The sequence below is a fragment of the Scyliorhinus canicula genome, chromosome 13, assembly GCF_902713615.1.
Source record: "Scyliorhinus canicula chromosome 13, sScyCan1.1, whole genome shotgun sequence".
NCBI classification, from domain to species: Eukaryota; Metazoa; Chordata; class Chondrichthyes; order Carcharhiniformes; family Scyliorhinidae; genus Scyliorhinus; species Scyliorhinus canicula.
In genome coordinates this window covers 145,847,247-145,861,695 of record NC_052158.1, presented here as the reverse complement: position 1 = coordinate 145,861,695, position 14,449 = coordinate 145,847,247, and the positions used below count along the sequence as shown (strand labels likewise).

Below are 14,449 nucleotides of genomic sequence, written 5' to 3'. Positions count from 1 at the left end.
CCAGACTCCTAAATGACCCTCTTATTGACTGACCTCATTAACACTACACCCTGTATGCTTCAACCGATGCCAATGCTTATGTAGTTACATTGTATATCTTGTATTGCCCTATTATGTATTTTCTTGTATTTTGTTTAATTCCCTTTTGTTCCATGTACTGAATGATCTGTTGAGCTGCTTGCAGAAAAATACTTTTCATTGTACCTCGGTACAAGTGACAATAAACAAATCCAATCCAATCCAATCCCATCATTTGTAAAACAAAAATAAGGAAGTCCTTCCAAAATACAGGTCTGAATAAGGGTGAAATGTGGAAGTGATTTTTCAAATCAATGTTCCAAGTTTAGACAATCTAAATTTACAATTAAATTGTAAATAATTTGCATACATATTCCAGGAATTTAGAACTGAAAAGCTGATGCCACTGTTCCCAACTCCCTTGTACAGTGCGGCCATAATAATTTATTCAAGCCAGTTTCTGCTACCAATCAATTCTGGAAAGGAGCAGTTTACAACGGTCATTGTCAAGGTTTAAAAGATCAGCAAAATCCCTGCACTGCCATGGAGGTAATGGAAACAATCTGCTGACATGCTGCCTAGCACTGCTACAACCATAGTCATACATGTTTGGATGCAACAGTCAGTTAAAATAGAACATTTTACTCCAGCAGTGATTCTCTTAAATGTACAGAAAATCCTTTGCTGCAGTTATTCTTCCTTTCCCACCCCACTGCCCTCACCAACCTACAATGGCACAAGGTGTCTCACTGAAATTGAACTCTTGGCCCTCAAATATCTCAATGGGTTTGACACACCCTATCTCTAGAACTTCCTACAGCCTTCAGCACCAAATATGGATTTTTGTGTGATCCATCTTTATTTCATTCAGCCATTCATATTGTGTGATCCATCTTTACTTCGTTTTTAAAAATAAATTTAGAGTATCCAAATCATTTTTCCAATCAAGGGGCAATTTAGCATGGTCAATCCATCTCACCAGCACATCTTTGGGTTGTGGGGGCGAAACCTACCCAAACACAGGGAGAATGTGCAAATTCCACACGGACAGTGACCCAAAGAGCTGGGATCGAACCTGGGACCTTGGCGCCGTGAGGCAGCAGGGCTAACCACTGCACCACCGTGCTGCCCATTAAACCATTCATAAAGAGTTATCGCTTCCTTCCTGCCTGGGACTCCCTCCTGAAAGACACCCACCTCTCTCCAAACCTTAAAGACCTACTCAAAACCCAACTTATAATCTACGATCCTCACCAGCCTCTTACATCTTGATATCTGTTCTCTTGCCTATTTTATATTTTTATTCTCTGCAACCTTGTGTTCCAGGTGCCTTCTGGACAGAGGAATGAAATGCACCTGGGTGAAATCTCCTGAGCCCCAAAATGGTGCTTTCCCCAAGGGCTCCAATGACCATTCAATCTGACGGACAACCAAATCCTTTCAAATGACTACAAGACTTGAAAACAAAACCATGTTGGCATCATAGGAGATACACCCAACCGCCCATGATCAATGCCGTTGGAGATATACTAGCATACACTGAGGCATAACATAATTTGACTGCTTGAAATCAAAAACAGTAAACCTACAGGAATAGCTTTAATCCCATGCCATGGCCGCCAAAATCAACTTTATATTCAGTCACTTGGTATTACAGGACTTAGCAATTGCTGAAAAGAGGCACAGGTTCCCAAAACTTATCATCTTGCACTCATCAGGACAAATGCAAGGGCTCCAGATATCAGACAATCACCACAATTTATACTACAGGAGAAAAGGGTGCTGACTGACTGTGTGATTGGCCTCAGACAACACAGTCCTCCAGGTGTTCATAATAGGCAAGAGAAAAGACTACAGTAGTCCCCCGTTATACCGCGCTCCGCAATACCGCGGTTCGCGATATACCGCGGGGGGGCTTATGGACCCCAACTGTCAGTTGTGTCAATTTCAGCGGCCGGCTCACTTTGATCCGGAGAGGGAAGCTGCTCTCTCACTGAAGCAATCAGCCGGCCGCTGAAATTGACACTGTTTTAATTGGATCCACGATGGGGGTTTTAAATTTATTTAAAAATCTATGCTAGCGCTTCCCATTGAGAGTCTACGGGGGTCTGACCTCTCCCCCCGCCCCCCGTAGACTCACAATGGGAAGCGCTAGCATAGATTTTAAAATAAATTTAAAACCCCCATCATGGATATCCGCGGCTCGGATACAACGCGGGTGGCTGTCTTGGACCCCAATACCCGCGTTATAAAGGGGGACTACTGTATTTAACTAGCCATACAATACGTCTACCACTAGATGCAATTCCACAATTGGACAGCACTTGCTGAATAATCCGGAGTGTGCTAATAGCTGTATAAACAACCATTTAAAAAAAATAAAGTTAGAGTACCCAATTCATTTTTTCCAATTAAGGGCCAATTTGGCGTGGCATATCCACCTACCCAGCACATCTTTGGGTTGTGGGGATGAAACCCACACAAACACAGGGAGAATGTGCAAACTCCACAGGGACAGTGAGCCAGAGCCGGATCGAACCTGGGATCTCGTTCCGTGAGGCAGCAGTGCTAACCACTGCACCACTGTGCTGCCTATAAACAACCATTTTAAGATAATCAGTTGAGTTTATAACATAGCTCGTTTACATTTGCTAGAAACAACATGCATTCATACATAGGGAACCAATTCTCCGCAAACAAAAGAATTATGTTCAAACCGTGTACCTTTTTTTGAATTACCCAGAAGCACGGGAAGCCTATAATCCCCTTTGCTTTCTCCGTGGCAATGCTTTGGCCAGAATCAACTTATAAGCACCATTTTCTCCTGTAGTATAAATTTTTGCAATGATTTAAAATTTGGCATTCCTGCATTTATCCTGACGAGTGCAAGATGAAAAGCTTCAGCAACATGTCTCCTTTCCAGCTTTATATTTCTTTCAGTCATGTTTTTTTTGGTACATTAAGAAAGGTACTGTTTCTAAACTGAACACTGCTGAAGTGATCAGGATAGATTTTTTAAAAAAGAACTGCAAACAAGTAAACTTTTCTTTTAATGTGCTCAGCAGTCACATCATAGACTGGTACACAGGGTAATTATCAGTCATGCCATTTTTGTTAATGAAAAAGATAGATTCAATATATTAACTGACAACATGAATTGGCAGAAAGACAGTTCTACTGGTCAAAGTGACACCCATCGCTTTACATTTCTAAAAGTCCAATGCCATAATTATTTGTTAAGAACCATCGCTCTCTGATTGTGATGTAGTGGGTGGGACACAACATTAGTGGAGTGTTGTACCGGAGAAGAGAATAGAGTTTGACACACATGCGCGCACACACACACACAACGATTTTTATATCCTTTACAGAATATTGCACATACAAGCTTAACAAGATATGCTCCACATTTCATATGAGTTCACTATCCAATACCTAGTTAAGCACAGAAGGCAGTTCAACCTGCAGAACCAGATGACACTGAAGTTGCCCAAAGAATCATGTTAAACTGAGCCAATTATGAAACTGCTGTCTGGAAATATTCAATGTTGATATAAAATAGATTGGCTGTTTAACAGGCTCAAGTATAATGCTACTTAGAGAACAGCCAGCCAACATCCACCAGCTAGGTGAGATATCAGCGGGCTAACAGTACCCTTGATGCAGTACAGAAGCACAGGTTTGCACCTTTAGGGGAGGGAGAACACTGGACAACTGAGGTAGGGGAAAAACACAAAGAGAGAATTTGCCCGCATAATACTGACCATATGCTAAATGTCCCGAAGAATGCAAGACAAAAAACCTTCAGAAACATGTCTCTCCAAGTTCTGTACTACCAAGCGACTGACCACAAGGTACAATCACACAAGAACAAACACAGCACACATATCTATGTGAATACCTATGCAATAGGAGGAGAAAAAGACACCAAAGTGAAATGGGCAAAACTTCCTTGGGCACCCAAGCTTAACTGCAGATTATTTGCTGGAGTTACATACTGATGTTTACATTCCTTCCGAAGACTACTAACCAACCACCAGATATCAGGTTACAATACCAGTGACTCATCCACTCATAAAAAAGAATTATAAACATCCTCTTTGCCATTAGGTGGTCAGCAATAACATTGGCTATGTATTCTACACTTTATTAGTGGCAATAAATACAAGCTACTCCCCTCAATTAAACTTACAATTACAAGGATATGCATACATAGGGCACAAGCCTCCATTTGCTGTGGGGCAGGACTCACAATTGTAACCATTCACTGTGATTCTGGAATGCAGCCCAGAGTTCACAGGGGTTATCTATCTCTGGAAAATTATCTGTACTATGTCTTCATTCCCATATGGCGAGCTGCTGCTATCAGTTGGCACAACTGATGTACACAGTTCACATGCAGTGAAATGCAGCACACATACCTGGACGTATGTATATGGAAGTATGGTCTTTTGATGCACATGAACATACATTTTGAACACTTCCCTTTAAATTTGACAAGAGCAACAAAAGTAGCATATCTTTCAACATCCCGAAAAAAACAAACACTGATATTCTCCACGAACCTCAGCTTCCCCCTCCTGTCTGTCCTCCGCCCACTTAAAGCATAGCCAATAATTAACTTCCCCTTACTTTTGATTCTACTGTACGCAGGTTATGTGGTTGGCCCTATTTCAGAAACAGAAACATTGAGAAATATTAGCCAAGGCATGGTGTTACAGTCTGCCTTGGAGACCAGCAGCATATAATCGCTGTTATTCACAAAACAGAAACCCAACATCTTATCGAAAAATGCTGTCCCACAACAGCATAGCACTTCCCCAATCAGTAAATTACACAAGTTCCCCTCTCCTCTACACCCCCCCCCCCCCCCCAACACACACATCATAAAGATAATCCATGGCAACACATCACTGACAAGAATAAAAATGGCCTTTTACCACCATCATTCACCCAGTTCCAGGTGCGTTATGCAAGTTTATTACTAATCAGTCCCATGGTCTGTAGCTGGTTTCAATAAACTGGACATTTCTAGATTTAATGTAATTTGAGCTTCAGACTACTTCTTACCTGATTGTTTAGTTTTACATAGTTACGCTGTTTTAAACAATTTCTGGAACTTGTTTGGTATCTAATTTCAACAAAGTGTTCCACTGATTTGTGGAAGTTCTTCAATATTAGGCTAGTAGACTACGCCTGTTTTTCCCAGAGTTAAGAATAATTAGAGGTGATCTCACTGAAAGATACAACATCTTTGTGGCTTGACAAGGTAGATGCTGAAAGGATTTTCCCCATGACTGGGGAGTCCAGAACTAGACATTACAATCTCAGAATAAGCCACTTAGGACTGAGATAAGCAGAAATTTCTTTGGTCAAAGGGCTGTGCGCCTTTGGAAATTTATATAACAGAGCTGCGAATAGCAATCATTGAGTATATTCAGAGATCAACAGAGTTTCAGATACGAATGGGTTGAAGGTATATGGGGATCATGCAGGAAGATGTAGCTGAGATAGATCACCATTGTTTAATGGTGGAGCAGGCTCGAGGAGTTGAATGATTTAAAACTCGTATCTCTTATGTTCCTATATACTGGTACTATGTCACTCAAAGGACCCCAAGTACTGGCACAATTTTCCATTGGCATAAATGGCAAAGTCTCTACTGCAGCATATACACCAAACTGGCACAACTGAAACTGGCACAACTGAACTCAAAAGATTCCTGGGACAATACTGCAACCAACTCACACCCATGTGAACACAGAACCCAAAGCTAGTCTTGAGGATACATTTTTAAGGAATTTGAATAATCAACAAGTTAAGTGGAGTGCCCAACCAGTGCTCTAAAGTAGCAGTTGCACTGAAGTAGCAGGAAATTGGTTGAAGACTTTATATGAAATAGTTACTGAAATTAGTTAAAAACAGCACAAGTTGCACCCCAATCAGTCACGATGCTTTGATTATTTTCTTCTAATATATGTAAGCATGTAATTGAGAAAAGCTAACAGCAACGCTTGGCTGTCTTTTCAACGACAGCAGACAACGACATCAATATGTAGCTTAACGAGGTCATGCAATCATAGGCCAATTATTACCAATTCTTTTTATTGACCATATTCAATATCCAATATTTATTTTGGCAAGGTAAGGAGCCTGTTCTAACTAAAATCAGCTGTACTCTGGTTTACCTGGCTTTGAATCAGCTCTAGCGCTTGGGATACAATTTTATTCAGTGGAAATAATACTGTTGCTAACCCACAGTCTGCTGGTTACACTTTGTGGAGATCTGTTAAAATAATTTCTCTACACGTACATCACTAGTGGTGCAAAAAAAAACAATCTCTCATTTGAATGCACAAAGAGTGAATAACCACAGCTGTTAACCAACAAACCAGCAGTCCATTAAAGACTAGAAAATATGAAATATTATACTCTTTGCATAATGTGGTCAAAGAAAACCCATTGACAACTATAACGCTCCTAAATATGCAACATTCAGTTTTGATGCAGTTCCTAAGGTGCAAAATATTATTCAATTCTAATTTTACACTCATGCTCGCCAACCAAAATGTCTTCTTGCTACAGGTTAATTCATAGGTGAAAATCCACAAATTGTTTATCGGGGCCACAACTAAATTAGGGATTATTACTACCAAGGAGAAACTCTATGAAACACCACCACTTTTTACCTTGTTGTAGCATAGAGTACCAATATGAAGTGTACAGGTATATCCCCTTGGGCCTAAAGTTCAAGGTATTTGAAGTAGCTAGTCCAGGAGAACAAAAAACCTTACTTGAAAACAGAGTCTTGTGTAAATTAGTATTATAAAAATAATCTGATCTTCTACATATTGTCAACTTTCATTTAGCGGACAAAAGAATCAAGTATAAACAGTGATAAGGTGAGGAATACTATTTAACTCATTTCTTGGTATTACAAAGGTTTCTAGAATAATCAATGGTGATATCATGTCAAAAATCACCAGCTTGCATTTTTGCCATGCCATAAAGTGAGCTGCCCTCCACAATAAAAAGGAAATTTCTCCAAGACTAATTTTACACAATATGCTAACAGAAACCTTACAGCGTTAAGTTCAAAATCATAACTTATGGATAATTACTGTGGTGTTAGTATTTTTCTGCAGCAAATCTGTATGGAGAAAATAGACATCGATATCCAATTAGAGGCCTAGAGGAAAACTTCCAGATACACCAAAATCAATACTTTGTGACTCAAGTTCAGCTGAGTATAAAGGAATTAAAATGCAGGGCTTGAATTAAATGACTGGGTTGTTAAATTTGTTGGAAACAGCATCTCATAGACGCGGTTAGGGCCGAATCAAACAATACTTCTAAACCTCTAACTGTCAGGAGATTTGGTAACTGAATAGTTAAATATTGGGCTGTTCAATTAGCAGGACCCATTACTGCATATATACAATAATTAGGCTGGGCAAATTTTAACAGACTATTTAATTATAAAATGTAACAATATGACCACAATAATCTAAAGAAAGCAATAAAATTGAATCTGTCGCTCCTCCTCAACTATATTATTACATGCAATAAAATCATTTCTCGAAATCCGCAATATAAATATTTAGGGTAGTTGCGCATTTTTATTACAGGAGATGATTTTTCCAGCAAATTAAGCTTATTAGAAAAAAGGGAGGTAACACATCGACTGATCACATATGCAATTCCACACCACAAATGGAAAATTTTGCCATGGCTCTATGAAAGGCTACCAACTGCTCAAACAGGACAACTGATGGCAGTCCCAAAAGGTGGGTCATTAGGCAAGGTTCACTGACATAATCCGTTTCCTGGATGTCTCTTCAATCAACACACACACAAAAGCTGTTAGTTCATTTCAGAATAGTTATCTCTGATCCCTTGTCTTTGCTGTGTCAACAGGGTAGCAGCAAAGAAGTGACTCAATTTGCTCCAGCCCCTATCCAATGGGAAAAGTAAAACACTGTTCCCACTTCTGCATGCTATTTTGTGTACCATGCTGGAAAGTACATGATTGGGCTCAGCTGTAGTGGCTCCCAGAGTTCATTAAACCCACCTACACTTACTGTTCAAGGTTACGTGAACTCTTGCTTAGTAAGGTAACAGAGGGTGCTGGTAACTGTGAAACTACATCCCAGCACAAGCTGCCACTTTTGAGAAAGGAGTGAGAGAATTAAAAGTTAGTAATCGCATACCATTTTCAATACCAGACGGCCAGCAGATCCATAGAATGCATCAAGGCAAAAGTCCATTCAAACAATAGGTTAATGAAAAATCATACCTGTCATCATCTCCATCGATTTGTATAGGTATAGAGAACACAGAATTTGAGAGGCTGTTCATTGGGCTAGACACTTGCAAATGCAGAGGATTACCAAGAATTTCTGGAATAAGAGGCTTCACAGAGGGCTTGCTCTCACTGGACTGAGATGTCTGAGGTATAAGCTGCTCTGAATTTCGCCTCTCCTCTAGATGGCCTGTACCTTGCTGTGTTTGGAAGAGGCTGGTCTGTGACACGTTTGAAATTAAATTGATTGAACCTTGCATCAGACCGGTACTCCCAGTCATCAGTGCCTGGGTACCTAACTGTGATTGAACCATGGCTGCTAGAATACTTGGCATAGTAACAGAAGTGGCAGATGCACTAGGCACCACAGCAGACACGCCAGTTGGTACACTTGAAACACCAGTACTAGGCACATTTTGGATGCCAGCCGCCACATTGAGAGGTCCACTGGGTAACCCAGACACCTGACTAACCATTCCAGACTGGAGACCAGAAACTTGGTGCTGTTGGGTTAAATGTTGTTGCACACCTGATGACCCCAAATGTTGTTGCTGCAACATCAGGCCCTGTGCAGGACCTGGCTGAGCATTCTGTATCCCTTGTCCACCCTGATTGACTAAATCACAGCTCTGGGCTGGTACTTGTGTTCCACTGGCAGAAGATTGCATCACCAATGACGGACCATGACTTGTTGCTTGACTCGCAGATATGCTAGTAGCTGCAGTATTCGGAATTACTGTTCCCGGTGATGGATGTTGAATAGCTCCTGGACCCTGCATGATGGGCAGATGTTGCATATATTCCGTGTGGCTGTTTGCAATAGTGGACTGAGATGGCAGTAAACGTGGAAGCTGGGGCTGAGAAAATTGAAATTGCTGAGGCTGGGGAGCAGGGATATTAGCAGTCTGTTGAGAATTGGTCTGGGAAATAGATGCACTGGGTGTATGGATGGGCTTGCCATTAATCCCGGTCTGTAGGACACTCAGCTGCCCCAAGCTACTCTGCAGGTTTACCTGTGACTGGTGTTGCTGACCAGCCATCGCAGGTGTGGTATATATTTGAGTGGAGGATGCAGCCTGAGAAGCTGGTTGTTGCCCCTTGGCGAAACTTTGTTGTTGGTTGATCACGTCGCTCTGGGCCAACTGCATGATAGTGGCACTGAGGGAGGTGTCAGCCAGGGACTCGGTGCCATGCACGGCGGGGAGGATGACCGAGCTGTTGGTGGCCCCCAGCCCGCTGTCCCTGTCGCCGCACTGCTGCTCCAGGGTGCTGCTGTTGTTGTGCCGGATGCTGTCGGCGGAGCGGGTCAGGATGGTGCCGTCCGAGTCGCGGTCGTAAAACTCGGTGCAGGTCCAGCGGCCTCTGCGGAAGGGCTCGCCCGAGCCGTGGTCCAGCTTGATGACCCTGAAGCGGGAAGTGCAAGCCACGGCCGGCTGCATGGTGAGCGGGGTGCCGCTGCCCGAGGTAGAGGGAGGCGGCGTGGCTCCCGGAGGCTGCCCGCCGCTGGCGGGGGGGGCCGGGGTCACCGTCCCCCCGCATCCCCCAGGGGAGGCGGCGGGAGGGGGCAGCCGCCCTCCGAAGGCCTGCCCCACCGCGTCCCGGTCGTGAGGTATGTTGGGCGAGGTGGTGCCGGGGGTGTCCGCCTCGCCCACGTTGTTGAGGGTCTCGTCAGAGGAGCTGCGGTCACACACCTCCGCCCCGTGCTCGTAGTCGGTGGCCCGGGAGGAGACGTCGAAGATCTCCGAGGAGATGTCCTCGGTGCGGGACTCGTCCGGGTCGTCCAGGCTCTCCGTGTCCTCGGTGATGCTGCTGGCCGCCACCTGGGCCGTGGTCACGCTGGTGATCTGGAAGCCGCTCTTCTTTTTAACCGGCATTTTGAACACCCCACACACAATATATTATGTGGAGATTTCCAGTCGAGCCCTTTTTTTTTTAGTTTTGAGTTCACCTTCTCGGTCTTTCCTCCGCCGCAAATAAAAGTCTGCGATTCAGTTCACAAGTGTCTTCAAACACCAGCTCCAATCCTTCTCCCCCCACCCCCCCACTCCCCCACTCCCCCGTTTTACAATTCACAGCAGTTCACAGAGACCATCCTGGTTGCGGTGGAAATAAACATCCAAGCCGGAAAAAAAGGTAGAGCGAGGAAAAAAAATAAAAGTTCCCCTCTTGAATTGGGGAAATAAAAGTCAAATCTTTTAGTTTGTAGATTGTTCTGTAAAGCTTCTCCCTCTCGGTGTGTCTCATACACACCCCCAGAGAATGATGATTTAACACAGTCAGGAACAATGTCTGAAGCAAACCATCTCTGCTGCTCTTTTTTTTTGGAGGGGTTACAACCCAAGCATCGTTGGACAGGGGAGATACCAAGAAGATTTCCGTTTCTCTTGCTCTCCCCCCCCCTCCTCTCGCACTTATCCTGGGCTTTACTTTTCCTCCTTCAGCAGGGGACGGTCGCACTTTAGCAACGTGTGGATGATGACTCCAAAAGCTCCCTCTCATTAGTCACCCGCGGCACACCATCCTCTTCTTCCAGTTTACCAAGCACTGCGGGCAGCTCACTCGGGTCCTCTTTTTCATTAAGGGGGGGGGGGGGGGGGAGAAGAGAGAGAAAAAAGAAATCCCTCCCTCAAAAAAAACTCAACTCCCAATTATGTCGTTCAGATTCTTTTCTTCTGACTCTTTGCTCACAGGTCGATGAAAAATGCAGACAGGGCGAGAGAGGGGGGGTGTGAGCGAGGGGGAGGAGAGAGGAGCCTGCTCTGGTCGAATGGAGAAAGCAAAGCTAAAGCCCCGGGGTTTTGAAAGGCAGTCAGTCCTCCCTCCCTCCCCGGAATAAGCAGCAGCCGCTCTTTGCCTTCCCCCCACCCCTTCCTCCTCTCTCCCCTCCTTCCTTCCTCTCTTCTCGTTCCTGTTTCCCTCACCAGACAGACACACCACACACACACAAATCAAATTTGAAGCAGCGAGGAGGGAGGAGGCCGGCTCCCCCAGGTTAAAGCAGGTCCGGTGTCGCAGAGAGGATGGGTCCCCTGAACTATTACCCCCCCACCCCTCCTTCCCCCTCCCCTCAACCTCCCCCCTCCCTCCTGTACCTCCTAAGGGGAGGGGGAAGCCTCCCCCTCCTCACTGCCCGGGGAGGGGAAGGAGGGAGGAGAGAAGGGAGGGTAGGCGGTGATGTGCGATCGCTAACCGGAGCCGCCGAGCGCTGCCATCCGCCGCCTTCCCGTCGGAGGGGCTGGGGGGAGAGGGGGCAGCCTTTGGAGCCGGGGCCTAGGGCACAGCAAGAGGGTTTGACACACACACACAACAGAGGGCAGCGAGAGACAGGGGGGTGTTATTTATATTTTATTGCTCTATGTATTATTGGGTCGCGGTTCCCTCCCGCTCCGTCTCTCTCTCACACACCGAGCCCCAGCTTCTTTCTTTCCTTCCTTCTTTCTTTCCTTCTTTCTCTCTCTCTCCCTCACTGCACTCAAACCAAGATGGCTGTCACACCGTTGCGCGGTACCCTGGGAACGTGCTCACGTCACCACGCACGTCCCGGTGCCGTCATCCCTCAGGCCCCGCCCCACGGCCACTGTGTCGACTTGCCTGGAGGCGCAGATTTGGATACCTTCATCCGGTGGCGCAATGGGCTGGGCGTCCTGCATTCAATGTCAATGACCACCTGTCACATGTCCAAGTCATCTTACCAGACACCAGTGTGTGGGAATAGTAACCCGGGAGCTGGGGCAGGCCATTCGGCCCATCAAGGCTGTTCGTAGAATCTCCACAGGTTTAGACTTATTGACACGTGTACTGCGGGACAGTGAAAAGTATTGTTCTACGTACAGACCAGGCAGATCGCTCCATACGTGAAAAATCATGGGGCATACAATAAATACACAATGTAAATACATAAACGAAGACATCGGGTGATGCATACGGAATATAGTGCTACAACTGTAGAGAAGTTGTGGAGCAGGGTAGCATGGTGGTTAGCATAAATGCTTCACAGCTCCAGGGTCCCAGGTTCGATTCCCGGCTGGGTCACTGTCTGTGTGGAGTCTGCACGTCCTCCCCCTGTGTGCGTGGGTTTCCTCAGGGGGCTCCGGTTTCCTCCCACAGTCCAAAGATGTGCGGGTAAGGTGGATTGGCCATGCTAAATTGCCCGTAGTGTCCTAAAGTAAGGTTAAGGGGGGGGGGGGGGTTGTTGGGTTACGGGTATAGGGTGGATACGTGGGTTTGAGTAGGGTGATCATGGCTCGGCACAACATTGAGGGCCGAAGGGCCTGTTCTGTGCTGTACTGTTCTATGTTCTATTAAAGGTCAGCAGTCTGTAAGAGGGCCAATTCAGGAGTCTGGTATGAGAGGGAAGAAGCTAGCTCTGAATCTATTTCCGCATGTTCTCAAACTTTTTATCTCCTACAGGATGGAAGAGTGAATAACCCAGATGGGAGGAGTCTTTAATTATATTTGGGGCAGCACGGTAGCATGGTGGTTAGCACAATTGCTTCACAGCTCCAGGGCCCCAGGTTAGATTCCCGGCTTGGCTCACTGTCTGTGCGGAGTCTGCACGTTCTCCCCGTGTGTGCGTGGGTTTCCTCCGGGTGCTCCGGTTTCCTCCCACAATCCAAAGATATGCAGGTTAGGCGGATTGGTTACGCTAAATTGCCCTTGATGTCTAAAAGTGCCCTTAGTCCTGGGTCAGGTTATTGGGTTATGGGGATAGGGTGGAGATGTGGGCTTAAGTAGGGTGCTCTTTCAAAGAGCCTGTGCAGACTCGATGGGCCGAATGGCCTCCTTCTGCACTGTGAATTCTATGACTATGACTATGTTGCCTGCTGTCCCAAGGCAGGTGGGAGGTGTACTCGGAGTCAATGGATAGGAGGCAGGCTTGCATGATGGACTGAACTGCGTTCATGACTGTCTGTACTAAGCAGAAGGAGGCAATTCAGCCCACGACTCTGTGCAGACCCTCTGAAAGAGCTCCCTACCTAGACCCCTGCCCTACGCTCGTAACCCCACCTAACTTGTACATCCCTGGACACCAAGGGGCAATTCTATCATGGTCAATCCACCTAACCTGCACATCTTTGGACTGTGGGAGGAAATCGGAAACCCACACAGACAATGGGAGAAAGTGCAAACTCCACACTGAGAACGGAATTGAACCCGGGTCCCTGGTGCTAACCACTGTGCTACTGCTGCCCCCGTTTTGCCATTTAAACAAATCATGGCTGATTTTCTACCTCCCCTATCACTTGATGTCATTAGTATCCAAAAATCTATCAATCTGAACATGATTTTTTTTCCAATGAAGGGGCAACCTAGCATGGCCAATCCATCTACCCTGTACAACTTTGTGTTGTGGGGGTGAGATACACGCAGACACAGGGTGAATGTGCAAACTCCATACGGACAGTGACCCGGGGCCAGGACCAAACCTGGGTCCTTGGCTCTGTGAGGCAGCAGTACTAACCACTGAGGCCTGTGCTGCCCAATAATCTGAATATGATACATGAATATGAATGCTCTCCACCTGCCTGGACAAGTGTAGCTCCAACAACACCATCCAGGACAAGCCAGCCCTCTTGATTGGCACCCCATCTAGCACCTTCAATATTCACTCTCTCGACCACTGACACACAGCAGCAGCAGCGTGTGGCATCCACACACACTGCAGCACACCTTTGACAGCACCTTTCGGACCCATGACCTCTACTGCCTAGATGGGCAAGGGCAGCAGATGCATGGGGTCACGAAGATCTGCGTGTTCCCCTCTGAGCCACACACCATCCTGACTTGGAAGTATAATGCTGTTCCCTCACTGGGTCAAAGTCCTGGAACTCCCTCCCTAAAGCTCTGTGGATGTTCCTATAACACCTGAACAGCAGCGATTCAAGAAGGTGACCCACCACCACCTTCTCAAGGTCAATTAGTTTTGGCAATAAATGCTGGCTTAGCATAGCCTGTGAAAGAATAAAAATAATTAAATGAGAACGGCTCATTGATCAGCCATCATGCGCACCCATGTGCATTCATCATGTTCTTCACACAGAATTCACACATATTGTTAAATTTTGCACCCACTCAGGAAATAGACTTGCATTTCTATGGCACCTTTCATGACCACAAAACATTTTGCAG

The 14,449-nt window shown here is 45.6% G+C and overlaps 1 protein-coding gene across 2 annotated transcripts in view; it reads right to left on the bottom strand.

Moving 5' to 3' along the window:
• The window catches only part of tsc22d2 (TSC22 domain family 2), an 88,222-nt gene extending 76,399 nt beyond the window's left edge, over positions 1–11,823 (bottom strand). Inside the window, exon 1 of one of the 2 annotated variants that reach the window (XM_038815231.1) lies at positions 8,315–11,823. In XM_038815231.1, the coding sequence (XP_038671159.1) occupies positions 8,315–10,194 (1,880 nt within the window). In that variant the 5' untranslated portion in view covers positions 10,195–11,823. The remainder of the gene's footprint in view (positions 1–8,314) is intronic. The other variant, XM_038815232.1, reaches the window with a different exon arrangement.
• Positions 11,824–14,449: the final 2,626 nt, after the last annotated feature.